The sequence below is a fragment of the Sander vitreus genome, chromosome 6 (genome assembly GCF_031162955.1).
Source record: "Sander vitreus isolate 19-12246 chromosome 6, sanVit1, whole genome shotgun sequence".
Lineage (NCBI taxonomy): Eukaryota > Metazoa > Chordata > Actinopteri > Perciformes > Percidae > Sander > Sander vitreus.
The window spans coordinates 30,320,456-30,348,242 of NC_135860.1; the positions used below are offsets into that span (position 1 = coordinate 30,320,456).

The window sequence follows — 27,787 nt, forward strand, 5'->3', positions numbered from 1 at the left end:
AATTAAGGAAAGTGGATTAGTGACTTATTTTATTTTGGCTGAATTAGCTTGGATCACTAAAACTATTCTTTTAAATGCATGTCAGGAGGTGATAATGTCCCATTTAGCCTGGTTGAGCATGCTGCTTTGCATCGTGGCGGGCTGGAACATTGTTCTCTCTATTTTCGTTTTATGGTTATTTGTTTGTTTGTACCCTGCTTGATCCTCCCAATTTGAATTTTGAAAACTCGATGCCACGGACACATTTGGTTGGTATTCCAAAAATACTGATACCTAGTAGCCCTGTTCTCGGCATGTGAAGGTTTATTTATGTTGCCGTTCATCACAGAAACATATCAGAATTTGCAAAGACAAGATATGAAGTGAAGAGCTCAACAAGACAAATGCATGACTTTACAGAGAACTGGAGAAAAGAGGAAAGTGTTTGTAGGGTTAGTGCTGTCAGGTCGATGTTGATTAGATTATTCTGAAAAACTGCACAAGGAAGATGATTATCAGTGTGCCAGGAGAATATCACATGATCTCACAGCAACTATCAGGATATTAGGCACCCACTGGCAGTGTTGGGAAGGATACTTTCAAAATGTATTCCGTTACAGAATACAGGATACATGCCCAAAAATGTAATTTGTAACGTATTCCGTTATGTTACTCAATCTGAGTAACGTATTCTGAATACTTGGATTACTTCCACATTGAATTGCATTGTATAAGTAGGAATGCGGCCATCACATCCAGCTTACTAAACAAGCCTATTCTGGTGTGTTCTTCTGTTCCAACTGGCTGAATGTGTACCTAAACAAGCAGATAGATTTTTGTATTTGTAGTCCCGAACTGCATACTACAAAAATCTAACCGCAGTCTAAGCTACCATGAGCTAATTTTAGCTAACGTTAGCTAACATGTCAAACGGGGCTAGTCAGTCTTTCAATGGCTCTGTGGCTAGTAAATCAGCATGTAGGAGAATGTAAAGTTGCATGTCAACTATAAAATAGCAAGGTGACCAGTAAAACTACAGCAGACGACTAACCTTGGCTAAAAATAACTAGATTTAACATGCTTCTTCAGGTTGGAGGTGGAGTAATTTGGACGCTGAAAGGAAGTTGGTTGCTGGCAAGCAGAGGTTGCACTGCAGTGCACAGTTATATTTCGCTCTTTCTTCTCTTTCTTTAATGTGAAATGCTGTTTGAATTTCCAAGATAGAAACCATTCCTGCCCTGACTCTGTTGTGCCAGTTCCGGCTCCATCTTTACCTCTATCAGTGATCACGCAAATAGCTAATTTTTTCGTTTTCATATTGGGGCTTCTGGGAAATGCATGGAGTTGCGAGAGTGAATAAACCCGTGACACAGAGAAGTATCGTCATGTAATCCATTGATTTCAACAATGTAACTGTATTCTAAATACCAACTATTTAAATTGTAACTGTAACGGAATACAGTTACTCATAATTTGTATTCTGAATACGTAACGCCGGTACATGTATTCCGTTACTCCCCAACACTGCCCACTGGTCATGCCATCTACAGTATAAAGTGACAAAATAATACACCTACCTCTGTCATCTTTGAGGATGCCATGTACATCTTCCAGTAATATTTTGAAGGAGATGTACCATTGTGACATCCACCTTGTGGTGTAATTTTCAGCTTACGAACTCATTGAGACAGTTATCACTCAGGTCTTATTCAGGTCAGTGTCCAAAAGTACAGCAGTAGATCATAACAAGGGCCAAACGGAATTACAATGTTTAGCAGATTTTTTATTTAAATTTAACAAATTAAAATAAAACTTAGAATGTTAATACTTCTCCACCCCAAGCAGATAAACAGTCCGCAGATTTTCATTCTGGATCACCACTGAAAACTGTAAAAAATAATCCGCAGGTTCCATCTGGATTTCATAAACGGGTATTAAAAAACAAAAAACAAGTGGCTATTTGATTTTCGTTTTAAAATGCAAAATTTGAAAATTGAAATACAAGGCGTTTTTTTTCCTTTTCATGGTCAAAAGGGGATGAGAGAAATTTAAAATATGCTTTGATATTCATTTTCTATTTCATATAACAAAAAAATAAAATCACTAGAAAACAGAAATGAAAAAAGGCCTGTTTTTTCATATTCAGAGACCGGATGTTGTCATTTCCAATGCAACAGGGCCAGTGTACCAGTGCTGCTTTCAGCACAGGCTAAAATGACTTTGGATTCTTACTCTGATGTGATCTTAGACATGGCTAAAAAAAAGCCTGTCATGTGCAGAAATCTCTGTGTGCATATCATAGGGAAATGGGGGTGCAAGAGGATTTTCTGCAAGAAATGTGAGGAGATTTTGCACTGGAAATGGCTCAGACTTGATGTGACCATAGACTGTATGGACTCATCTGACACCACGCTGAAGTTAGCTTCCACTTCGCAGCGTCTGATTCTACAGTTGAGGGAAACTTGTACCCCAACTTCCTGAGCTACTGGTCCTATGTTTTTTTGCACCGCTTTACATAAATATACAGTACATAATACACAATATGGCTATGAAATACATCTTGAAATGAATAAATGAGGCAATACATTTAAAGATATAAATTAGTCAATGTAGTTCAAAAGCATATAATCAAATACATGTTTTACTTGTATTTATTTCAGTGACATTTATTTTATGTATATGTAACGTTACACATTTATTTCCCTATTTGCACGTTATATTTAAATTAAGTTTGGTTATCTTACAGACTCAGACTAAAAGCAACTAGCTAGCCTCCCTGGTATAGTGCATCAAACCATATCACTATCTGCCAAAGGAAATAAAACCTTAATACACCCATGAATAAAACACACTAATGTTAGCTAGCGCGGGTCACACACGGACCAGAATCAGTCAGCACCGGGGACCGGGGCTGATGGCTAGTTGCTAGCTAGCTGCTACTTGAAGAAAACGGCAGCAGCTAATATTAGACCCAGCACCGGAGACTTTTATGAGACTAGATCAGTTGAAAGAGTTTCTTTTGCAATTTGTGTGGAGTCATGTTGCACAATGCCGGTACTAAGAGACGGAGAGTCAGAGGGAGGCAGGGAGAGGGAAATAAATAAATGGGACATTTTGAAATAAAAGTCCGCTCAAGCATCATCAGAGCAGGGTTCCAAAGAATAGACTGTACACATTAATATAAATAGTCTATGTTCCAAAGTCATTTTAGCCTGTGCTGAAAGCAACACTGGTACACTGGCGCTGTTGCCTTCGAAATGACAACATCCGGTCTCTGAATATGAAAAAACAGGCCTTTTTTCGTTTCTATTTTCGAGTGATTATATTTTTTTGTTATATGAAATAGAAAATGAATATCAAAGCATATTTTTAAATATCTCTCATCCCCTTTTGACCATGAAAAGGAAAAAACGCCTTGTATTTCAATTTTAAATTTTGTCTTTTAAAACGAAAATCAAATAACCATAAATGTTTTGTTTTTTAATACCTGTTTATGAAATGAAAATCGAATGACCAAAAGATACACAGACGGTCATAACCTGTTTCAGGCAAAGTAGTAGTTCAACTTAATGTTTCCGTAGATGACGGGAGACGTAACAGCTCTAGGATACGACAGTGCTGCCTCAGGCGCTCCCATCCCGCCAAGGTCAGGGGAGGAAGTTAATACATACACACCTAACATTCAGACACACAGAAACTGCAGTAGTAACACACTCATAGAAACACTGGATGGATGAGATGTTCTTTGCACCGGATGGTAACAGATGAATGTGCTGCATGTGATCTGGGGTACCTACAACGCAGGCTAGGTAAGAATGGTTGTTGTAAATGATGACCAATAGCATCTTCACACATGCATAGATGATTTTAGAAGGCAAACTCTTAGAAACATGTATTCGAGGAGCCATCATCACTCAACTCCAATGTGATGGAAAGGAATAGCCCAGTTATTCAACATTTCTCGCTGACTGTGTGGTCCACTGTGTATCATCTGTATTGTCAGGCCTCTCTGACCATACCCGACTTTTATAATGTGTTAACAACAAGCATACGTTCCTGTTGTATCACCTTCTCTTTATTATTCAACAGGCCCCAGAAAGTCTTCTGGAGTCCCTGGAGACCCACCTCAACACGCTGGAGGGGAAGAAGCCGTAAGTAGTTCAATATATATATCTGCAAGCTGTTCTCTTTTTTTGAATTTTACCAGCAGTAACACAGAGCTAAAGCTTCAATAATCCTGTAATTGTTATACAGCTGAATGCTTCTTGCCATGCTGATATCCATGTCTCTAGTGATTTGGCCTCAGGATAGCTTGGTAGTCCAACATGCACCTGGGTTTGTTTGGTGCTGGGACAGTGATTTAGCTCTTTCTGTGTGGCCTGTGTTTGATCTTTGATCAGTGTTACATCAGTGACTACTCTGCATTATTTCCTTACTATTCCTTATTACTTCTCTAACTTGTCATTTCCTCTGTCTAAACTCATGTCAGAGAGGATAAGTAAGTAAAGGACTTAAATATTATTTTACCATCATATGTATCGATAGATAACCTTTTTTGTTCTGTTTGGGTTGCCGTTTTTAGTCATTCTATAGAAATGACATCTGAGCTAGCAACTGCCATTTGTATTGTTGTGTACTATAATTTTGTTCAAGATGCAGTTCTATAGAAAAGACACTTCTTAATATTACATTATGCTCACATTTGTGAACATAATTTGCATCATTGTTGTCATCGACACAGTACAATGATACGTCTTGCCTTTTAGCTGCTGCCATTACTATACATATTATTCATTCATTCATTCATATGTTATCCTCTTACTGTACAATTGGCCCTGACTTTTACAAAGCTTTAGAAGCATGCCATTCAGAAACATTCAGCTCTTCCTTTCTCTGTCTGTAATGTTGAAAAGCAAAGCTTTGTTGAAGACGAGCACGGGCCAAGATGCTACTACTCAGCTGTGTGGCGTGGGTCCATTAATTGCAGATGTGTACTAAATGCAATTGCTTTGAAATGTTGCCTGCCTGAAAACACCAACTTGATACTTAACCTGTCACTTTGCGTCCAATCTCAGTATCAGCCATTATGCTTTAGCATGCACATCATTAAACTCTTAAACTCAATGTGCTATCATTGTTTTTGCAGGTCGCCCACTAAGGTAAGCTATGTTTCATGTGTGTATTGTAATGTATTGGTAATGATAGTCTTTACTTATATATAGCACTTTATTGTCAAAGCAGTTATTGAGGTCTTCACAAAGCAGCGTGTAAAGTAAAAGTAAAAACTGCAGATGCTTAATTAGACTTTTAATATCGCCTTTACCAGTTACTACAGACAGGTAGTGATTTATTGTGCATTCATGTGTTAAAAGGCTGTTGCATCACATCAGCTTACATAACTGCGTTGGGCACCATGTTAATGGGGGTCTTCCTCTGCGGCAGGATGCGACAGCCAACAACAGCTCGCCTGCTGCTGCTGCTGCTGCTGCTGCTGTTGTTGCACCGGCCAGGCACGCGCCTGCCGTTCCTGCCGGTGGGCCCCCTGCTCGCCCCGGGCCACCTGCCAAACCTCCTCCGCCCTCTATCACCCCCACCGCACCAGCCCCCACCGTCACCACTACCAGCAAGTAAGAATCACTCAACAATGCTACACAGTGTTTGCAGTGAGCTGCATCAATATTCCATTAGAAATGGATTGCCTCTGTCAACACGCCCTCTGTCTTTCTTTCTTTGTGGTTAGTGCTCTTGACGATGGGTTCTTGTTGGATCTAGACCCCATGTCCTCCTCAAGGGGTGCTATAGCCACTTCCTCCATGACTGGATGGGGAGGTGAGAACTTTCTGCTCTGTCAGTAACTGATTAGTCTAGCATCGCCATACCTTACTCCACAGCGCTGCGGAGGAGGGTCTGGCTAGTCCACACAGAATTTTGGGATGGGAGAAAAACGTGCTCTGGTTTATTGGCATTTCCTTTAACCAATCACAATCATCTTGGGCAGTGCTAAGCACCGGACGTAGCTACGGTGCCGCTGCTAAATAGCCTCAGGAAGGAACTTGTTTTGGTGGAACATGTGTACGTTCAAAGGTTGTTTTAGTCCTGCAACAGAAAACTCAGATTGGACAGATAGTCTAATATCGATAAGCTGTCTGGATTTACCCTGCAGAGATCTGAGGAGCAGTCAACCATAGTCCTCACAAATCCACCGGAGGTTAGAATCACTAGCGGCGCCAGGATTTTGATTGTAGGTGGGCCTCCAGAAAACTGGATGGGCCAGTTTAAATAAGCCAAATAAAGGACAGCGACTCAGTAGCCTACCTGTGTGGCTCTTGTGTCGCTGTCCTCAGCTCAGTGCTGAAGCGGACAAAGACATACACCGTGGCAGTAAGCCTTACTTCATTTATCTCTTTTGAACGTTCAATACGCAAAAAGACTAGGGCTGTCAAACGATTACATTTTCTTAATTGCAAATCTTAATTGTTGAATTTCTATAGTTAATCGTGATTAATTGCATGTTTTATCACATGATTAAAATTCTATTATTTTGCATTTCAGAACTGTTTTTAAGTACATATTAACAATGGAAAGCAGTTCTTACCAGTGTATCTTGATTGGGAATCAAATGAATGCAAAGAAAATGACTTTATGAACTTGATTTTAAGATTTGTATTTGTTTATTATATATATTTAATCTAGTCACACATTTGAACCTAGAGTCAATATTAGGGTTGGGTATTGTTTGGTTTGGATACCGGTGCTAAAGCGGTACTTTTAAAACGGTACCGGTGCCTTAACAGTGCCTGAACCGCGATGTTGATTGGCTGGGTGGGCATCACTCCCTTACCCCTCCTACCAGTTCCTATGGCCACTTGGCCAGTGCGAATGCAATTGGAAAAAACGGTTTTGGGGGAGAGTAGTTAGTAGATCTGTTTAGAAGTGGACTTTTCCAATAACTACGTTCCTGTAACTACTTGGTCGGAAAGCGGCTAAACGTTAGCCAATGGTAGCGCCGCGGGTGGTTAGAATACCAACACAAAGAAAGTTGAAGGTAAAGAGTGTCATCTGCCGGACTTTCTGGCGGCAACGGAGCAATCCTGGAAGTGGAACTTTGTGCATATAGACTATGATAATGTCAGTGGTAGAGTTACCCCACCCCTTGAAATTCCACCATAGATTCATGATTTCAGACACAGGCAGACAAAAGTAGCTTCTCATTTCTAGCCGGCGACCGGCGATTTTGCCTCTGCAATGACAACTTTAGCTAGCAGATTTTATTCGCTATAGCTAGCTAGCTAGTTACGCTAACGTTAACTCCATAAATTGGTTGAAAACACTGTATCCAGATGACTTTCTGCTGTTTCTTTAACATACTTGTTTGTATTTTTCAAACAGTATGTTTTCACTTTTAACTTTAAAAGAGAAAATGCTTCTAGGATCTAGCTAGGACCAGCTTCCACACAGTACGTGGGGGAATACTACACAGTGGATGTGCTTTGTTGTGAACAGGGATTATTTTGGCTAACGTAACCTATACCCCTACATAATAATGTATTAAGGTAACAATTATTAACGATAACAATAAGTAATGCTTGGTTACTACTGTAGCTACTAAGCTAGTAAGCCGGACATGCTAACAATTGCAGCTTACATCAGAGCTGATAAACAAATTAAATACAGTCTAGCATTTTGTTTTGATTCTGAAAATAGATATTGATCGGTCTAAACTTTTATGTATTATTATAATGGCGAGCATATTTAATAAGACTTAAATTTCATCAAATGCAAATGGACGTTGATGATGCTGATGTTTTGGATGTTTCATTCCATTAACTACACACTTTTTTCCTTTACATGACCAAAGCATACAAGAAGTTGAGGTCCCTGTTATGTGATTTTAATATCAGTAATATTTATGGAAACTAATTGCTGCTTAGAAAAGCCAAGATGAATGAAATCAATTTAAAAACCTATGGTATGCTTTGGAAAATGGTTGGTAGTAATGTATATACAATTTGTATTAAATGAGCTGAAACAACTAAGTGTGATCTTTTAGAATGACTCTGTAGGCTAGAATTTTTTTTTTATTGGACAATGTGGTTTAAATTACAGAACATTTCCATTATGAAGCTAATGCACTTTGGCCAGCCCACTTGTTTATCCCCACATCTACACTGATACCCTGAAGATGGCCGCAGTCCAACTATGCCCTAAATTACATTACGCAGCTTTTAGCTCAATTGGGGCTTTACCATCGGTCCATGTCTGCTTTTTTCTGGCTTGTTCTTTATAAAGTTGGCAGCTTGCAAATAAAATATTTCTGAATTGTATCAGGTCATCTCCATAACTAAAAATAATGAATTCTCTCTCACCTGTGTGTCTCTCTGTCTGTCTGCTGTGCAGATCTCTTGGCTGAGGGTGAGTACTCTGTTGACAGCACTTTGTTACAGACTGAATATGAGAAATGAAGGCAGTTGATTTTCACCACTTGGCTTTTTACCTGAAGTTCTCAATGTCTTTGTGTCAAGCTATTTTCACCTTTAGCATCTGCTAAGCCTGTCTTTTTGCATTTTTCAGTCTCTCTGACACTGCCGTCTTCCTTTCATCTCCTTTTCTCTCCTATTTCTCTCTATTTGGGGTTGTGACTGGGTCGTGGCGTTTGGATTATGTGGTTTATCCACATAGCAACTCCGCCTGCCACGGATGAAGCCTCTGAAGCTCTCCTAGCAGAGGGAGAGTCTGCTGATGCTGATGATGCAGCGGCTGCTGCTCCTGCAACTCCTGCGCCCAAAGCCGCTGCCGCTACCATTGCCACTGCCGCTGCCGCAGCCGCACCGGCACCCGCCTCTCTGCCCATCTCAGCTCCTGCCTCATCCGCAGACATAGACCTTTTCGGAGGTCAGTCTGGTCCGAGGATAGAATGTAGCCTGCTTGTCTACAATGAGCCCCTTCATCGTTTAGTGATTTACTGATAGGTTTCCTATGTATAAAGTTGGTACATATAGGATTGGACATAGGTTTTTACTCCCTTCACTTTTTTATATGTATTGCTACATCATAAAACCACAAAAGGTCTACAGGCTTTTGTCCCATTAGATTACACGGGTATGTGATGTAAGCATTGTTTATTTTATTTACTTGCTAGAAACAAGCATCTAAATGTACATTATGACATTTAAGTAAGCAGATGGCACCATAGCCCTAGTTTGTGCCTCTCATGTATTAACATTACATTCGATTTTCAAAGTAATAATTACAATCTTTGAATGACTCAGCTGTGTTTAACAACACATACTGCTGTTTGAAGGGATTTCCAGAAACCTTAAAGACTCTTCTTACTGTACATCTGAATGAATTTTGCCTGCTGCACGATAAAAAAGTTGCAACTGGATTTCCATAGCCGTACATTACATGACATATATCCTTGCTCCTTTTGCAAAACAAAACGCTTTATTTACGCTATTATTAATTTTTTTTTAATACTAATATTAATTTAATATTATGTAAAATGTATTTTTAGAGCGCTTTTCACAGATAGAAATCACAAAGTGCTTTATGTAAAAACTTACAAGATGATATGTATTAAAAACACAATATAAAATTAAAATGACAAAGTGACACATACAAAATAAAGTATATATATATATATATATATATATATTGGAAAGAAATCTCAATACATACCAAAAGAGGTGCATTTTCTTTATTAGGTAGTCAAATAATTTTCATCTAGTTAGAAAACTCTTTGAGGAATTTGGAAATATCTTCAGAGGAGCAGTAAACATTTTTAAATGACATTCTGGGCATTTCAAACATTGTTGGATATGTATTCTTCAGAAAATCAAATGCTAGGGCTGTTCCCTAAAATGTAATGGTTTTCTATGCTCACCGTTTTTTACTGTTTTTACATCCTGCTTTGTTGCAACCGTGTGCACTAACGTGCTGACATAACGTCAAGTTTTCACAAACTCTCTTTTGCACTGAGCACAGAGCGAACCGTTCCATTTGTGGCACATCCCAAAAATATGAGCCAGTATCGTGGACTACTTGCTTTTCTCTGGGTTTATTTAAGGCTGCAGAAATTGCAACAAAACACTAATGAGTGTTGATATTAACATGTTTTAAACATTCATCAGAGTGTTCTACCATAATGACGTGCGCCTTATAAACCCACTGCAATGTAATTCATTTGCTATTTTGACTCGTATTATGGGGATTTTTTTTTTTTTTTATCATCACCCTTCAATGATTTCCCCCCTAATGTCTGACTAACAGTTTCATAAATATGTCAAGAAGATGAGTAGGTGGATTTCATTGAATGATATTTTGGCTTTATAATATGAACCCTTGACCCTTACACCTGAAAAGTAAAGTATCTGCTGAAAAGAGCCAAGTGAGTTTCTTTGTCACAGAGAGACTTTGCGTTATTCATCACTGAACTTGACATTTTCCCTCTTGTCACAGAGTAAAAATAACTTGTGACAACTTGCCTCATTTCACCATCCTGCACAGGTGGTGCACTCTCTGAATGCAGCATTATGCAGCCCTTCAAAACCCATCATGTGACTGATGCTACCATCAGATCATTCTCTGCAGTTATCGGGCTGGGCTGCATATTTCTTGTATTCTCTGCTTTTTCCTGATGCTGACCTCTCATTTTTGTTCCCTGTCCATTCCATCTGTTTACTCATCTTTTGTTCTTTACATCCATGTGTCTGTCGGGTGTTATGTTTTGCGCTCCGGCTGTTTTCGTCTGCAATACCCTAGATGCGTTTGCACCTTCCCCAGGAGATGGTCCTTCTGCCGTGGCCGCGGGCCCTGCTTCTGATGCTTTTGGTGGATCTGGTGGGTGACAATACAGCTTTTTGTGCGTGTGTGTGTGTGTGTGTGTGTGTGTGTGTGTGTGTGTGTGTGTGTGTGTGTGTGTGTGTGTGTGTGTGTGTGTGTAAATGTGAAAGCTGTTGCTTTTATTATATCAAAGCTGCTGCTGCTTTCATAGGAGACAGTAGAACAAACATGTGCCCTCATGGCCTACTGTTTCACCCCAAATCCTGCTCTGATGCCCCAGTCATGAACCCTCTCCTCCCCTCATCTCGACTACTCTTCTCCTCCTAATATTCACCCAGTGAATACTGCAGTAAAAAGCACAATGCAGCTATTATCTATACTTCAGTCTGAGAATGAGTAGTATTTGTTTTGATACCCTAACCCTGGTTTTACTTATGGATGAGGATGATGAGGATTATTTTAATCATTGTTGAGCCATTTTTCTTTAAAAAAAAACCCCCTCTATTTACTCTCTATTTGGCCTTGGATGTATCACAGGACAATGACTGGAGCAATCTATGTAATGTCCATGTAATTTTTTAAATACATGCAATGTACTCCTTTATGGTACATCTAGTCTGTGCATATCATACTAACCATAGCAGTAACAAACAGTTGCAGTTTATTTAACATGCTTCGCCATTAACTTTATTCTGCGCCCACACTTGACCTACTGTATTCTGTGGTGTAGAAAGGACACACCCAGTTTTGAAACTGTTTCCTATTGGTCAGCTTACCCTTTTCAGTGATGAGAATATGCGTAGGCTCTTAAATTATCCATGTGACCCCCCCCATCTCCAGTGTTTCTTGCTATGTCTGGCAAACACATTGGTACAGAAATCCACAGTTACCAGAGGATGAATGACTTTGGTGAGTCCCTGACTTTGTACCTCTGTCATTAGGTCACAATACTAGGACCAATACTGTATGCTGTTTAATACTATAATACTGTTTTGTGACCAAATACCTGCAAAACTAATAACATTCCCATCAGCCTCAGCTGTACTTTGTGTTTTTTGATAGCCAGTGTTAGCATGCTAACAGGCCGAACAAAGATGGTGAACTTGCCAAACATCAGCATGTTAGCATAGTAATTGTGGATCTTGTTAGCCTGCTGACTTTAGCATTTAGCTCAAAGCACCGCTGTACAGCCTCACAGTCATTTTCTGTTGTTCACTAAAGAATTATGCAGGTAAACATTTTCTTTTTAGTGGACTGAATAAGAAATAGAGATTTAATACATAGTCAAATGTTTTGGTTTTGATTGGATTTTTTAGTCAACATGATTAAATTGATGCCTGGATGAGTATCTGGCTAAAACAGGTCTCGGTCTGTGGGTTGTTGATCCAAGTCGAAAGCAATTTCTTTAACGTTAATCACTTTTATCAGGTGCAAGATCCCATGTCATAGTTTTCTAATTTTACAGTGTTTGCGGCCCAATATCGCTAATCCTCTTGGACCAACATGTTGGTATTGTCACATAGCCAGCAGTGTACAGTATAAGGGACATTTGGATGATTTGGGTGTTCTCATAAGTTAAAAAAACTAAATGGCCAATGGGCCAGTCAACCAAAAGTGGTCCAGCTGTAGTCAGTAATTAGTAACTGAAGAATTGTTCCCCACTATCTGTTGTAGCTTATGGATGCAGTTCTGAAGTTAACGAGTGACCGTGTGCTTGGTTTACTTTCTTTGTATCTAACCTTGATTTGGAGCTTCAGAGGCGTCTTGCCTCACACAAATATGCTTTTTACAGTGTTTGTTGCTTTAACAAACCCTCAATCCCCTCCCCCCCCTTCCCTTCTTCATCAACCCACCATCCCCTTCCCTTCTTCTCTAATCATACTCCCCCCTAACCCATCAACACCACCCCCCTGCTGCTCTTCCTGAAGACCCCTTTGCTACGACGGAGGGGAGTGGGGACATTGCTCCAGAGCTGGACCTGTTCGCTATGAGGCCCACCGACATGGGGGCCACCGCCGCAACCCCTCCCACCTCTAGTGAGGCGCCGACCATCGTCGTCCCCATCGCAGCCCCCGCTGTCCTCACCCCTTCTTCCACCACCACCACCGACACCACCACCATAGAGTCTGCAGCCGCTCCGACTCTAGATATCTTTGGTGGTAAAGTCCTGTTGCTCTCATTATGCCTCTCACTGCATTGTCCTGCATTATGATGACGATGATATCGATTTTGATAATGATGATGACTGTGTTGCTCTTGCTAGTGATGATGATGATGACAGTAGTGGCCATGATGATAACCTGCACAGTCCCTACATTTCAGATTTGTTTTTTCTATTTTCCATGATGCCTTTCCTTTTAGATGCAGATCATTTAATCAAGTTAATCAAGCATCTTGACCTCCTCTGCAGAATTTAATTATTTGAAAAAAATCCACAATGGAGTCAATTGTGTAACCCATTTCATAAGCCATTCCATTAATTGATTATTGTTTGGGGACCAAAATCTTAGTTTTAATTTGATCTATTGAGACAAAATGGACAAGTATCTCTTTTTTATTAACAGAGGTTGCTCAACTTGTTTTGATTATTAACCTAATACTAACAAACAGACTGACTTAGAGGGAAGAAAATTGTTTTCTTTTCCTGCTTGTGACCATTTTTGAAACTGACAGCTGAGAATGCTTTATTGTAGCTTATGCAGTTTAGATAAAAGGGAATATTGCTCAATGTCAGAATTTGAAATTTGCTATGGGTTTTCATTCAAGTGTTCCGGTTAGTGACTCCAAATTGTCAATTTAAAGCTGCCCAGTGTGAGCTGGGAGGGCATCCAGCCCCCTGTGACCCTGCACAGAATAAGTGGGCATAGATAATGGATGGATGGATGGATGGGTAGATGGATGGATGGATGGGAAGATGGATGGAAGGGTGGGTGGGTGAGTGGATGGATGGATGGATGGCTGGATGGAAGGGTGGGTGGATGGGTAGATGGATGGAAGGGTGGGTGGATGGATGGATGGATGGATGGATGGATGGATAGGTAGATGGGTGGAAGGGTGGGTGGATGGATGGATGGATGGATGGGTAGATGGGTGGAAGGGTGGGTGGATGAATGGATGGATGGATGGATGGATGGATGGATGGATGGATGGATGGATGGACATATGCTATTCTTATGAAACGAAAAAGAACTATGCATAACTTGTGAAGTTTGGCATGGCTCTACCGATAGACTTAAATCAACTATTGGATTGATTGCCATGGAATTTGCACAAATATTCATGTTCCCCAGAGGTCCAAACTTTGGTTTTTGACCAAATACTTGCAACACTTAAGATATTCCCATCAGCCTCATCTGTAGCAGCTAGCATGGCTGTAGACTCTCAGCCTTGTTAGCTAAATACATTGGAGATTGGAAAAATTAGCATTCTCTTAGAGCGAAAGCACATCAAAAATGTTGTCTTTATGCTCTCATTTGGCAATATACCCTTTTAACTTTCTTTTCATTTTGCATTACACTGAAAAGGTCCACAGAAACATACCCATTTAATAATCAAAATATATGCTGCTCTCTCTGCTTTCCCTCATCTCTCTTCTTAACTCGTCATTCTGTATGCACTGGACTTGGAATCTGAATGTACATATGATTGTGTGTCCTTGTTCTTAGATATGTTTGATTCTATGCCTGAGCAAAGCCCTACCACAGAATCCAAAGCTGCTACCACTCCTAGCGTAGACCTTTTTGGTTCAGGTACAGGAGTTGATATCCATTTCTCTGTGTGTGGAACCTCTTCATTTCTTCGGGTTTCCATACATCCACTCCTCTGTCAACTGTTTCCCCCCCCCAACACGTCTTGGTTTGTCCCCCATAGTGGTATGAGAACTGTGCATGTAACCCACTCGTCTTGGAATGTCCTTGTGGCTGCTTTTATATCTACGCTGTGTCTTTCTACCTGCCACGCTAATACTTTTCTTTGCTTCCGGACCTCTATGGTTTTCTTCTATCTCGCATTCTGCCTCTCGCTTGCGCTGGTAAATTAGACCTCCCTGCTGTTTCACGCGGGCCCTCTCCTTTGCCCGAGCCGGCTCCGGTTGGAGACATCGTGACCGGTGAGTTAGCTGCTTTATCTTCACTGCATCACTGTTTTCCCTTCCTTTTTTCATGAAGAGTGCAGCCAGCCTCAACTTATCGTGACGTTTTTTTGAATGGTGCTGGTGTCTGCATCAATATGCACACCAGTTCAGTACTTCCAAAATGGTGCACACTTCAAGGATGTGGATGCACAGTGAAGATGCAGGGGTGCCTGCTTCTTCTCTGCATGTCTGTTAGCCTTTTAGAACAGGCATAATGGTTCATGAGCAAAGCATTCTCCCCTAAAAAATACAGCTGTCACTGACAAATATTAGTCATTTAGATTAGTAAGTAATTTAGTACTGCTTCTGTCTCTGCCCATCTTTCTGTTCAGACTCATTCACATCTCCTGCTGCTGCTGCTGCTACTGCTGCAGCTCCCACCCCAGAGGCCCCCTCTCCACCCAAAGCAGAGCCGGAACCTGTCATTGACCTGCTGGGTACTGTACCTCAGAACACACATACACATCTCTTTACAACATGTGCCGCATGTAAATTGTTGAATGTCGTTTGTGCATTTTATAATTTTACTTTTCTCTCTTGGGTAGTTGTTTTACCATCCCCAGTTGTTACAGTAAGTTCTTAAGTGAATGTTTCTAGTTTGTAGTGAGGCTGATGGTGTCTAGATGTGGCGATGGACTCTAGGTGTAAGCATAAACAGCAGTTTCTGGATTAGACTGCAGACAGATAATGCAATATAGAACAGACAGTATTCTGCAGTAGGCACTGGGTTATATTCCCAAAATAATTAATATACTGTGTGTTTGCGTGTGTCTCTGTCTAGGTGATTTTTTTTTTTTTCTTTTACAATATGTAGTTTTCATTTTCAAGTCAACTATATGTAGTGCTGAAAATGTAGCGTACTGGAGTAAAAAAACAGTAGGGGTTAATCTTTTTCTCGAGGACTTTTGCATGGTATGGCTCTAGGTACGACAATGTTGGTCTGTGTGTCGTCCACCACTTTGGTCCAGACCGAAATGGAGTGGCACAAAATTTTGTACAGCCATTCATAGTTCCCAGGGGATGAACCTCTGAATCCATCCTGAGGTTGGCATCTTTGGTTTTTGGTGAAATATCTTGACAACCATGGGATCACAGTGAAATTTGCTACAGATATCCAAAAGAAAACTTTTTGGACAGGCATCTGACTCTTTTTTTTTTTTTTTTGCGTTCTTGACTCATTAAACATGATGGGAATCTATAGAAATATTGTCTATATATTGATGATTTTCGCCTGCTGCTGTTAATTACAAGAAAGGATATGGTGGATAAGAGGGACCAGGCGAGTGGGGTGTAACGCCACAGTAATGATAATAATAATAATTATAGTAATAATAAGCTCCCTCAGCAACCCTACTTCTTGCGGCTATGAGGGATATTCTCCTCTGGACCAGCTGTGCTTTATGTGCGCAGCTCATCAGTCAACAGTGGTCAGTAAAAACTTTTCTCAGTACTAACAATGATTTATTTGCATCACACATCGCAGTGGATGCACAGATTCTTAATCAGTGTCATTTTTTCTATTTCAAAATTAATTTTCATTACTTTAGTCCATGATCAAATACCTGCACAACTAGCCTAAGCTTAGCACATGTTCGCATGTTAGCACACTGAAACAAAGAAGGTGAACCTGGTAAACATTATACATGCTGAACATCAGCATGCGAGCATTGCCATTGTGAGTATGTTAGCAAGCTGGCATTAGCATTTAGCTTAAAGCACTGCTGTATAGCCTCACCGAGCTGCTAGCATGGCTGTAGACTCTTGGTTTTTGTTTCTGTGTATCACTCCTGCACATTTTGTACCAAATCCTGCTCCAGGACAAACAATGCAACATGTAGACATGAAATGGTCTCAAGTTATTTTACTATGTTGTGTTATAATCTTTCTCTATCCACACTAACTTTCATCTTTTAAATTTCATTAGATGTTTTGTTCACCTTTTATTTTTGTTTCAGTTATAGTTTTGCATTATGAAGATAATCTTGTCTCTGGCCCCCCATTGTGTCCCAGTGTGTAGTCTGGTGCTGACCTCTCACCCCTTTCTGCCCTCCATGCTGCATTGTTAATTACTGGATGGCCGTGCAGACTCCTTCGGTGGTTCTGTGGAGGAGACGCAGAGCTCTGCTCCTGGAGGGCCTGGGGACGATCTGCTGGGAGGTGAGTCTCCTCTCACTGTCACTTTTTGGTGTTACATTAAAGTATTTTATGGAAATTATGGTTGAGTTTGTAGAAGGGCTTACTAGGACAGCACTCCAATTTATTTATCAATTTATTTATTTATTTTGTGTTGCAATAAAAATATTCAATTGGAGTGCTGTCCTAGTAACTTTATCTATGACTATTCACTTTTAGGATCCAGCACTGAGACTTCAAAGCTTTAAGTGTCTGTGTGAGATGAGCGCGTCCAGTCCTATTTCTTATGAATTAGGAAGGCTAAAAGGTGCAGCAAACTTTGATAAGATGTCCGTCTTGAAAAAAGTTTGGATGCTGGCAAATGGCTGACGGAAATGCTTTATGTTGATTAAGAAATTATGCAGGAAGTCATGATGGAGATGCATTTGTCAAATGACCCAGACTTGGCAGAACTGGTTAAATGTTTTATACAGCAGTTCCAAAGTGGATTTGGACTCATTTGGAAATATCTGTAAAATGTCTGCCCCCCTACAACCTCCTAGTGATGTCATAGCCAATTTCCCGCCCATCTCATTTCTGTCTCTGCTATATGGCCAATAGTCTTTGCTCTTGTGTTTTTGTGTTTTCATCTTTGTACGTTAAAGAATATGACATTCCCAACAGACACAACATAGTCACGCGTGCAGCAGGATGGTGGCCCAGTGGATAGCACTGTGGCCTCACAGCAAGAAGGTTCCGGGTTGAATCCGGGTAGTCCTGGGCCTTACTGTGTGAAGTTTGCATGTTCTTCCCACTGCGTGGATTTCCTCCAGGTGATCCGCCTTCGAAAACATGTAGATTAGGTTCTACATGAAGGATGGGTTAAATGCAGTGAATTCATTTTGCTATACATGTATGTGACAATAAATTACCGTTACCTCAGTCACTCTATGAAGCTTCAGTATCACCTGGCAGTTGTACATTACATTGAAAATCTGAATGTATTGTACATATAGTAAGCTGTTGTGTGTGAGTAACAGCACACCAGCACACCTAGACACACTGTATTTGTATTGGGTGTCTATGAACTTGTTACTGTAAAAAGACAATGCACAATTTTCAGTACTGTATCCATAGGGAACTGGGGAAGTATTTTACCTGTGTAAAAGTACCAGTACAACAATGTAAAAGTTAATTACAAGTCAAAGTCCTGCATTCAAAATCCTGTCTTAATCTTAAATTAAAGTACAGTATTTTTGGAAAAATGAAAATATCATAAGTAATAGTACTCGTTCCCCTGTGACTGATATATATCTGATATATATCAGATATATATCAGTCACAGGGGATATTCCAAGTAGTATATATATATAACATTATTACATCATTAAGACTGATGCATCAATGCATAAGCAGGATTTTATTGTTGCAGCTGGTCAAGGTGGAGCTTCCCATAGGGTCACGTAACAAATCTGAGGGTTCATGAAATGTTAATGGGGTAGGGAAGACGAAAAACAAAGTTCTGCTACAGAACATTTCATTAATCTTTTTCTCTAATATTTATTTTTTTGTGAAATATTAGATAATGTGGTCCATTTGAGCTTCATAATGTTATTTAAATGAAATCACCTCAGAGGTTTGGAGGGGAAATTGGTCTTTGGTATAAGAGGTCACAATCCTTTAACAATGTTCACAAAAGTACAATAGAATTTTGGCATATCATACAGATTTTTCATCTATTGTCTTGTCTTGATACACTGTGTCCTGCTCAGATACTCTAATACATACCATATATTTCACACATGGTTTTTAACAAGATCTAGTGTTGTAACTGATTGAGTAATGTGCTGTATTATATTCTATTTCTCTTTGCTGTATATGGTTACTATTTTCCGCTTCACTGATGGACTTTCCCCACAGGGATAACCACAATTTCATTTTGTGTGCCATCTGTTGTGTCAGTAATCATATTTAATGTGTGTTCCACATGGAATTAGAGTGAATCAGACAACAGTCCTACAAATGATATGCCAGACAGTTACATGGGTGTTTGTCCCCCCCCTCAGGCCTGATGTCCCCCACCCTGGCTCCCACTGCTGCCCCAGCTCTAGTTCCAGCCTTTGCTCCGGTGCAAAACAACCTCCTGGAGTCGGGCTTTGACGCTCTGGGCTCCCTTACCTCTCCAGCACCGCCTGTACCTGCTGCAGTACCGATAGTACCATCTATACCAGAACCTGCAACCACCACACCGGTGCCCTCTGGTGGCTTTGATGCTTCAAGTAAGTGGATTAGATATGGTGTAAAAGATTTGTTTTCCTTTTTTTGTTTCATTTTAGTAAGCTGTCTCATTGTCATGCCTTCTGAAATATTAGAGAATTTCAAATAGGGCTGGGCAATATATCGATATTATATCGACATCGATATATGAGGCTAGATACCGTCTTCAATTTTGGATATCGTAATATCGTGATATCAGAATCAGAATCAGAAAAGGTTTTATTGCAACAATAAGTACACTTATGTGGAATTTGCCTTGGTGAAAGGCGCATACATAAACAAACAAACAAACATATTAAACATGAATATGAAATAAACAATAAATACAGAAAATCAAAAATTTACATATAAAGTAATGTTATGACACAAGTGTTGTCTTTCTTGGTTTTAACAGGCTGCAATACAGTAAAGTGATGTCATTTTCTGTGTTACCAGACTGTTCTAGCTGTTCTATTATTTGCCTTTACCCACTTAGTCATTGCATCCACAGTGATTATTTAACAAAACTCTCACTGTGTTAACACTTTGTGAAAGCACCAATAGTCAACCTTACAATATCGTATCACACATGACATCAATGTATTTGGTCAAAAATATTGCAATATTTGATTTTTTTGAGTATTTTGTTCTTTTTTGCACAGGTCATCTGCTTAATGCACATTAATCTGCTCTTGTTCATTCAAACTGAGCTACCTTAACCATGACCTAGTTATCTCTTCCTGCTGAGAGCTTGACTACTGCATGGTTGACACACTGACATGTGCTGATGTCACTTACATACAATGGTTGTTTCTGCTTAACTCCTCAGCACTGCTGCCTCTTTAGCAATGATTTTTTTTCTCACAAGTTCTTCTCTTGTGCTTCTCACACTTTCACAAATGCTGCTTTCTTCACCTAGCCTACTGCTTACCCAACCCCTATCTGCAATCTTTCTTTTTTCTATCTTTCTGTCTTTCTTTCTTTCTTTCTTTCTTTCTTTCTTTCTTTCTTTCTTTCTGCTACACACATTTTCTTTCTTTCTTTCTTTCTTTCTGCTACACACATTATCTTCCGCTTCATTTAATTTCCCTCTTCACCCCTTGTTCACACCCCTTTCACTCTGCTGGGTCATTGCTTGCTTCTTCTAATCTGTAATTGGTGAGTTCCACCCGGCAGTGCATTGCAGCATGTGCAGTTTGGACAAGTCTCCCCTTTTGCGTCTTTGCATGTTGCAATATGATTCCTGATTGTCTCCTGCATGAGACAAGACTTACTGTATTGTTATTTATTTTCTCTTGGTCTTTTAGAGCAGTGGCTCTTATAGTAACCACATGCTATCAAGACCAGAGTCTACAGTAGAGTCTGCAGGTTTTATATATTTTACATTTTGATATTTTTTACAAGTGGCCCATTAAACAGCATCACATTGTAGTGAAAAGCCATAGTCTTTGGGTACTTCAGAGGTCAGAAACATAAAATATTTACTTTAAATGTGTTGGTTAAATGTATTATTTATTAATGGATAATTGAAATAGTTACCTAAATGTATAATGATACATGGTTTAAATAGTTAAAAGTAATGGATACATTATTGAAACAGTTAGCTAAAAGTAATTGATAAATAGTTGAAATAGTTAGCTTAATGTAATGGATAAATAGTTGAAATAGTTAGCTTAATGTAATTGATAAATAGTTGAAATAGTTAGCTTAATGTATTGGATAAATAGTTTAAATAGTCTAGTTAGCTAGAAGTAATGGATAAATAGTTGAAATAGGCTAGTTAGCTAAAAGTAATGGATAAATGGTTAAAATAGTTAGCTAAAAGTAATGGATAAAAAGTTGAAATAGTTAGCTTAATGTATTGGATAAATAGTTGAAATAGGCTAGTTAGCTAAAAGTAAGGGATAAATGGTTAAAATAGTTAGCTAAAAGTAATGGATAAATAGTTGAAATAGGCTAGTTAGCTAAAAGTAAGGGATAAATGATTAAAATAGTTAGCTAAAAGTAATGGATAAAAAGTTGAAATAGTTAGCTTAATGTAATGGAAAAAATAGTTGAACTAGTTAGCTTAATGTATTGGATAAATAGTTGAAATAGGCTAGTTAGCTAAAAGTAATGGAAATAGGCTAGTTAGCTAAAGGTAATGGATAAATGGTTAAAATAGTTAGCTAAAGTAGTTTGTTTAAATAGTTAGTTAAACATACTGGATAAATAGTTAGAAAACAATGGATGAATGGTAAAATAGTTATGTAAATGTAATAGATAAACAGTCGAAATAGTTAGCCAGTTGTATTGTATAAATGGTTGAATTTGTTAGCTTAAGGTATTAAACAATGTAAATTGTTAGCTAAAATGGTATGGGGATAAAATGGATAGATGTTTGAAATGTTAAGCTGCCAAGGTTGGGGGCCACTACCTTAGTGAATACACTCTCAACCAACTTTCAACAACACAATGCTTCTGTAGAGGTTAGTTAGAATGAAAACCTGTAAACTCTTTGGTCTTGATGACACCTGGTTCAAAACAAGTGCTTTGTTCCAAAATCAGTCCGTGTTTAAGTTCCTGAGACGTGGCTATGTAAACTGGTTAGCAACTAGCCAAGTGAGTGCAGTTGCTGTAATTTTGTCCCTTTGAATGCCCAAATATATTTACAGTACAGTCCTACATTGTGCATGTGATGCACAGCTGACTACTGATGCTGTCCCCTTCACCGTACTGCCTGGTCTCATATCTGCCCTCTGCCTGTGTTGTAGATAGTTTAGAGATCTGCAGGTTTGTAATCCCTGTTGTTTCTCTGATTTCTTTCATTCCTACCCTCTCCCCAAGTGTTTGATGGATTAGGTGACTTGCTGATGCCCGCCATAACGCCCCAGAGTACCGGGGGCAGCACTGCTGGAAGCGCAGCAGGAAGCATGGGAACTCCCGTCGCAGCGGGAGGCATTGCAGCCGCCACCCTACCTCCTACCAAAACCGTAGGGGGAGACCTGGACTCGTCACTGGCCAACCTGATTGGAGGTAGACTGCAGCCTTGCTGGAGCTCAATCATTTCTGTTCCTAATAAGTATTTAAACATAAATGTAACTTGTTCTTTTGTCTTTCTTCTGTTCAGACCTTGGAGTAAAGAAAAAGTAAGTGTGTGTTTAAAGATGTAAATTCTATGAATGCATTAGGCTTGTGTAGGATTAAACATGTATGCATAGTTCCGATAGAGCTGAAATGTTTGTGGATTTGTGAAAAGTAAATTTGTTTTTAAAAATAAAATAAAATCTTAAAAGCCAAGTGTTTTAATCATATGATATAATGGGTTTCAATAGCGTCAAGACTAATCAAGGTCTCTAGGTTTCTTTATATATTAATGGGCTTGTTGCACTAGATTTATCATAAGAGCCCTTTGCGTTTAGTTTGCATCTAATTTGAGCTGACTTTTGGGTTTGGTTTTGTTAAATCACAGCCACAAAATTGTTACGTTTTCCTCAGCTATTTAGATTAGAACATAACGTGAACACTCTGTGATGAAAGTTAACAGCAGTAGTTTGATTACATTGGAAGCAAATATTTTATTATGGCAAATGTTTGTATGTAAGTGTATCCTGTGTTTGATCTCCTTTAGGGACCCACAGAGTGAGAAGAAGCTGACAGGAGGCGCCAACTGGATGCCACATGTAGTTCCCACAAGCTGGGCTACACCAGGAGCCCCCATGGTAGGAACAGCATGGACACCACACCCATCACCATGAGATCACACTTCTTCCAAAAAGCAGTTTTTCTGCTAACTCAGTCTAGAGCCAAAGACTCATATAATGTAGCTATCATACATTTTCATTTCTCTAGACATCTCAAACAACAAAGTAAAAACATGGTAAAAGAAAAAAATAGTTATGTTCACTTTTGCAATTTAAGCTGATGTACCCACTTCTTCCTGTCTCTTCAGGCTGGTGCCGCCCCCGGAGCTCCTGGGGCACCCGGAGCAGCCATGGTGCCACCAATGAGCGCACAGCCTGGCTTTGGCATGGTGAGCTTTATTTCATGCATGGAAAATTCTCTAAATTTGAACTGTGAACCTTCATCAGCTGTTAAATCAGCAGGGTTACCCTTTGCACAGTTTACAAATATATACTATCTAGATCATTGTGAAGGCAGATGTTGATTCCCCTAAAAATCTCAGTCTACTGTGTAATTCCCGTTTTACCAGCCTCCTGCAGGAGGGCCTGGAGCTCCCTTGATGCAGCCCCTAATGGGGCAGCCCATGATGAGACCTCCCTTCACTGGGGTGGCTGGAGCCGCTGCACCAGGAGCACCGGTAACACATTACACATAGTAAAGCCCTCAGTGGACAATAAGGCAATGTGTCTACACATACAGAAACCTGTTATACTTTTATGCTTTTACATTTATGATTTAGGTCAAAATGATTAATGTTGTACTGAAAAGATGCAGCACTTTTCTTTTCTTCCTTTTTTCCCAGATTCCTCCGGGACCTGCAAGCCAGAGCCCCAAGAAGCCCAAGGACCCTTTGGCAGAACTCGACCTCAAAGACTTCTTATAACGCCCCAGGTGGGAGCTCACAACAGTATCTATAGTATCTACAGTACAGTATGTACCAACTACAGAAGCCGAGACCGGCCGTTATCTCGTGATACAGTTAAATCTGCCGATGCTACAACTGTAGTGCACTCATATACAGGCTAGATTTTTGTTAAATGCAACGTCCCAGATTGAGTTGACAGGATTTTTACTTTAGAATATCTCTAAATTGATACAGTACGTATGTACCGTACACGTCTGTATGTAGTCAGAGTTACCTTGCATGGCAGCTGGATTCTCGTGACATCACAAGATCACGCGAGAATCGCAGGATCACATATCACAAAATCACAAAATCCATCTGGTCAGGCTTCACGTGAAAGCATTTTGTGCAGCAGCGAACCGAACCAATCAGCGTCCGTTGAGGACGGAAGGAATGTCCCGTCTTATTCTGCCTCTGATTGGCTAGTACTCGTTGCCTTCGTTGGTTGGATTGGTTGGGTTTAAGCATGAGGAGTGAGATGGGTTAGGGTTAGGGTAAGAATACAAGGGTAAGCCAATCAGAGGCAGAGTAAGACCGGACACTTCTTTGCCATCCTATGAAATGCAAATTTGTGAACAGGATGAGAGATGATCGATGTGAAACAAAGTATGTTGAGAGGGAGCAGTGCAACTTACTTCTTGCGGCTTGTGTGTTAGCGCCATCCTGTGGGGTTTAGATGACGATGCACTAAAGGACTACACTCAGTGCTGGAAATAACATATTCAGATTTTCTTTTATATTTAATGTAGCGCATTAAGTTAAAACGGTAAACAGTCAGTTTCACCAGAACTTGTTAGTAGGCGTCCTATCCATATCCATTTTTAATGGACATCCTGCAGCCGATCAGAATTGAGGATTCACCCAGACCATGGTATAATTAGATTTTAATGGATCATTGGCTACTCATTAGTTCTATTTAAGGGAACCTGTGCATGGAGTGCTTGAGCCCCTGTTTCATCCTGCGGTGTAAACACAGCCTCGGTATTAATGGAAAACAAGGCAAAAATGAAATCACTGTCTGTCAGCTTTGCACTGTTTATATTAAGAAGCATATGACGTGTTCTCTATTTCCTGTCTTCTAGCTGCTTTCTTCTCTGGAGCAGGGCCCTCGCACCTTTTACTTGGTGTCTGTCAACATCTCAGGATGTTCAGCTTATTCAACCCAATAAGAGCCTCTTATCTCCACCCGCCCATCAACACCCCACCCGTCTCCTGTGTGATGTCGTAGCACAAACTGTGAAAGTGAATCATAGCGGATTATATATATACAGTATATATATATATATACATATATATATATATATATGAGAAGAAAAATACAAGTGTGTGCTTATGTAGATGTACTTACTTTTTGTCTAAACAAAATGACTCAAAACCCTGAGAAAAAAAAGTCCACAACAGTTAAGTGAAAGAAAGTGAAGGCATATGTGTTTAGATTTCTTTCTAGTGTCGAGTTGAATGATGGATGTGCTTTGGTGTCCTAAGCCCCACCCACCACCCTATATTTGTCCCCGCCTCCTCATAAAGGGGGAGGAGCTCTTCTTTGTCCCACTCTGATTGGATTAGAGTGGTAAACGAAGCCCCGGTAGATTTTTGGAGAAACATGTTGTGTGTTGGTTTACAGAAAAGGTCCTCGTTGATGTATATAGATTTCTGTGGCGAGGATTACGTCTCTATTCTGTATGTCTGTTGAAGAGAAATATAAATGTGAATCTGACATGAAATTGTAAGAAGTCGTGTGAGTATCCTTCTATTTCCCGTCATCTTTTGAAAGTATTTGGAAACAAATATGAATATCGTTACATGATTAATATACTGTATATTAAGAAACTTCCATGAGCTTCTGAATCATACCAGACCACCAAGTGATCCTTTTTTCTTTGTTTCTTTTTTTACTTGTGGCTGTTTTTCTATGTTTCTTTATTTGTCTTTCTGTCCAATGTTATTCATATGTTCCGTTTCTGTTAATAATCCTCCAGAATGCATGTCGATATTTGCTGGCAATGCTATCAAAAAACATATCTTACGACGATCTTTAGATATTCGTCAGAGAGGTCAACTGAAACTGTTCCTTTTAAAATATCTGTACCTGTTTCTATCTGCGGTTTGACACTACACATGTGAGTATGTCTGTTGCCTGTGCTTTCATTGTAACTATGACCAGGTCAGTATGATTATTTTGTATTTAGAGTAAGATATTAACATTGCCATACCGAACTTGTGAACCGAAATGTTCAGACAGATCAAATCAATACAAAAGATTTCAAAGAATAGCAGACAATCAACATGGTGCTCCAGCAGAAAAGGACATCAGTGGTCAAGTCAGATACAGGCACATATTAAAGGTACCCTATCGAGTTTTTTTTCCTAAACAAAGTTCTGTTTGTTTCCCACCAAAAAAAGCATTGGGTGTCTAAAGCGGATGAAACCTACGTTATTTACATACAATACGGGGTGCTGCTCATCAATACGTTGCTTCATAGTGCTACTAGTGGTCAAAAACTCCACAGGGTTCCTTTAAGTTCCATGTTACTTACCTGTACCACACACTGCTGTTAGACAAAATGGGACAATGACAATATTATAATTACGATGCACAATGATATTTGACAAAGGAGAATCTCATTTGATTGCTGTCTGAACATAACTTGTTCAAGTTGTTTATTTGATCAGTGCTGGATGCCACTGTCCGTCTAGCCATGATCTGGTTCCCAAAAGCATCTTAACACAAAAGTCCTTGGTTCCCGCAGACTTACAATGGAATGAACATGTTGATAATATGCATTTGGACAGCTGTGTAACACCAGAGGCCCCCAGTCCTTTGCTGTAAATCAGACTAATGTAAAGCGTACTGTCTGTGTTATCTTTTTCAGTGGACTGAATAAGCAATTGGTTGTGAGAATCTGATATGATTCAGAGAAAATAATGGGAGATTATTAACTTTTTTTCATTACTGAATAATTGAAATTGTATTTTTGTTTAGTTGTAAATTTATTTTATTTACGATGGCCCTCCCCAGTGCATGTAAGCCCTTTGAGGTGCAATAAATTCAATGACGGATTGAACTGCCCATGAAGGATTTCTTTTCTTCCATATCACAGAGATTATATAAAATGTCAGTATGAAGGAGTATTTCATTAATCTACGTTTGTATATCCCACCACATCAAAAGTATGTTCATGTCCAAGGCCAGATTACCAACTTGGTAAAGACCCTCTATAGGCCCCATGGTCATGTCATTAATCGCACATTTGTAAGGAAATTTACATCACTACAGTGCAATACAGATTAATGCAGATCTTGCATTTTTACCTATATATTAGTTTATTGATATGCCATTTTATTCATTGCTACATATTCCCTACATGTGGTTATGTTAAAGCTGCAGTAGGTAGAAAGCAAAGAAATGCCACAATATTTAAGAAATATCCCTGTAGCTCGCCCTCTCCCCTCTCTGTTTGCATGTGCACAACAGCCAATAGGAACGCTCTCTCTCTAAAATGACCTGTGATTGGCCAAAGTCTCCCGGCACAGCTAGATTTTCTAAAGCCTGAAAACCGGGCCCAGAGGAGGTGCAGAATCTTGTTTTCTCTCAGACCACTTAATTACAATATCTGTTAATCCGGACAGAAACTTAGCAGGCACGTATCCATGGCACTGTGTGCATTAACATAGCCGTGAACTTGTTTTTGGGTGCTGTCCATGTCTTCGTCTTTAAACTTTGACCCTCTCACTGTGTATTTTTACTACATCAAAGTTGATTTGAACATTTGGGTTGGCTAAAAATGTCTTGTTCAGCATCAAGCTAGCCAGCTACCGCTAGCGTTAGCTGGTAACTTAGGGGAAAGTTTGCTGATTTTCTGTGCACTGCTGTACATGCAGATGAACGTCGCCAGTACCTGGAGGCATGTGTTTAACTACCAGTGAATCTCCACTGGATGAATCGCTTTAGAAGGGTT

At 39.7% G+C, this 27,787-nt stretch overlaps 1 protein-coding gene across 1 annotated transcript in view; it reads left to right on the forward strand.

Moving 5' to 3' along the window:
• Positions 1-23,807, forward strand: part of snap91a (synaptosome associated protein 91a) — a 59,951-nt gene extending 36,144 nt beyond the window's left edge. Inside the window, exons 9-28 of the mRNA XM_078251944.1 lie at positions 4,069-4,130; positions 4,469-4,477; positions 5,126-5,138; positions 5,422-5,606; positions 5,720-5,808; positions 8,377-8,391; positions 8,659-8,871; positions 10,741-10,818; positions 12,690-12,920; positions 14,427-14,510; positions 14,801-14,869; positions 15,226-15,330; positions 16,979-17,050; positions 19,072-19,284; positions 22,088-22,276; positions 22,371-22,389; positions 22,872-22,962; positions 23,193-23,273; positions 23,454-23,561; positions 23,727-23,807. Coding sequence (XP_078108070.1) covers positions 4,069-4,130; positions 4,469-4,477; positions 5,126-5,138; positions 5,422-5,606; positions 5,720-5,808; positions 8,377-8,391; positions 8,659-8,871; positions 10,741-10,818; positions 12,690-12,920; positions 14,427-14,510; positions 14,801-14,869; positions 15,226-15,330; positions 16,979-17,050; positions 19,072-19,284; positions 22,088-22,276; positions 22,371-22,389; positions 22,872-22,962; positions 23,193-23,273; positions 23,454-23,561; positions 23,727-23,807 — 2,007 coding nt within the window. The remainder of the gene's footprint in view (positions 1-4,068; positions 4,131-4,468; positions 4,478-5,125; positions 5,139-5,421; positions 5,607-5,719; positions 5,809-8,376; positions 8,392-8,658; positions 8,872-10,740; positions 10,819-12,689; positions 12,921-14,426; positions 14,511-14,800; positions 14,870-15,225; positions 15,331-16,978; positions 17,051-19,071; positions 19,285-22,087; positions 22,277-22,370; positions 22,390-22,871; positions 22,963-23,192; positions 23,274-23,453; positions 23,562-23,726) is intronic.
• Positions 23,808-27,787: the final 3,980 nt, after the last annotated feature.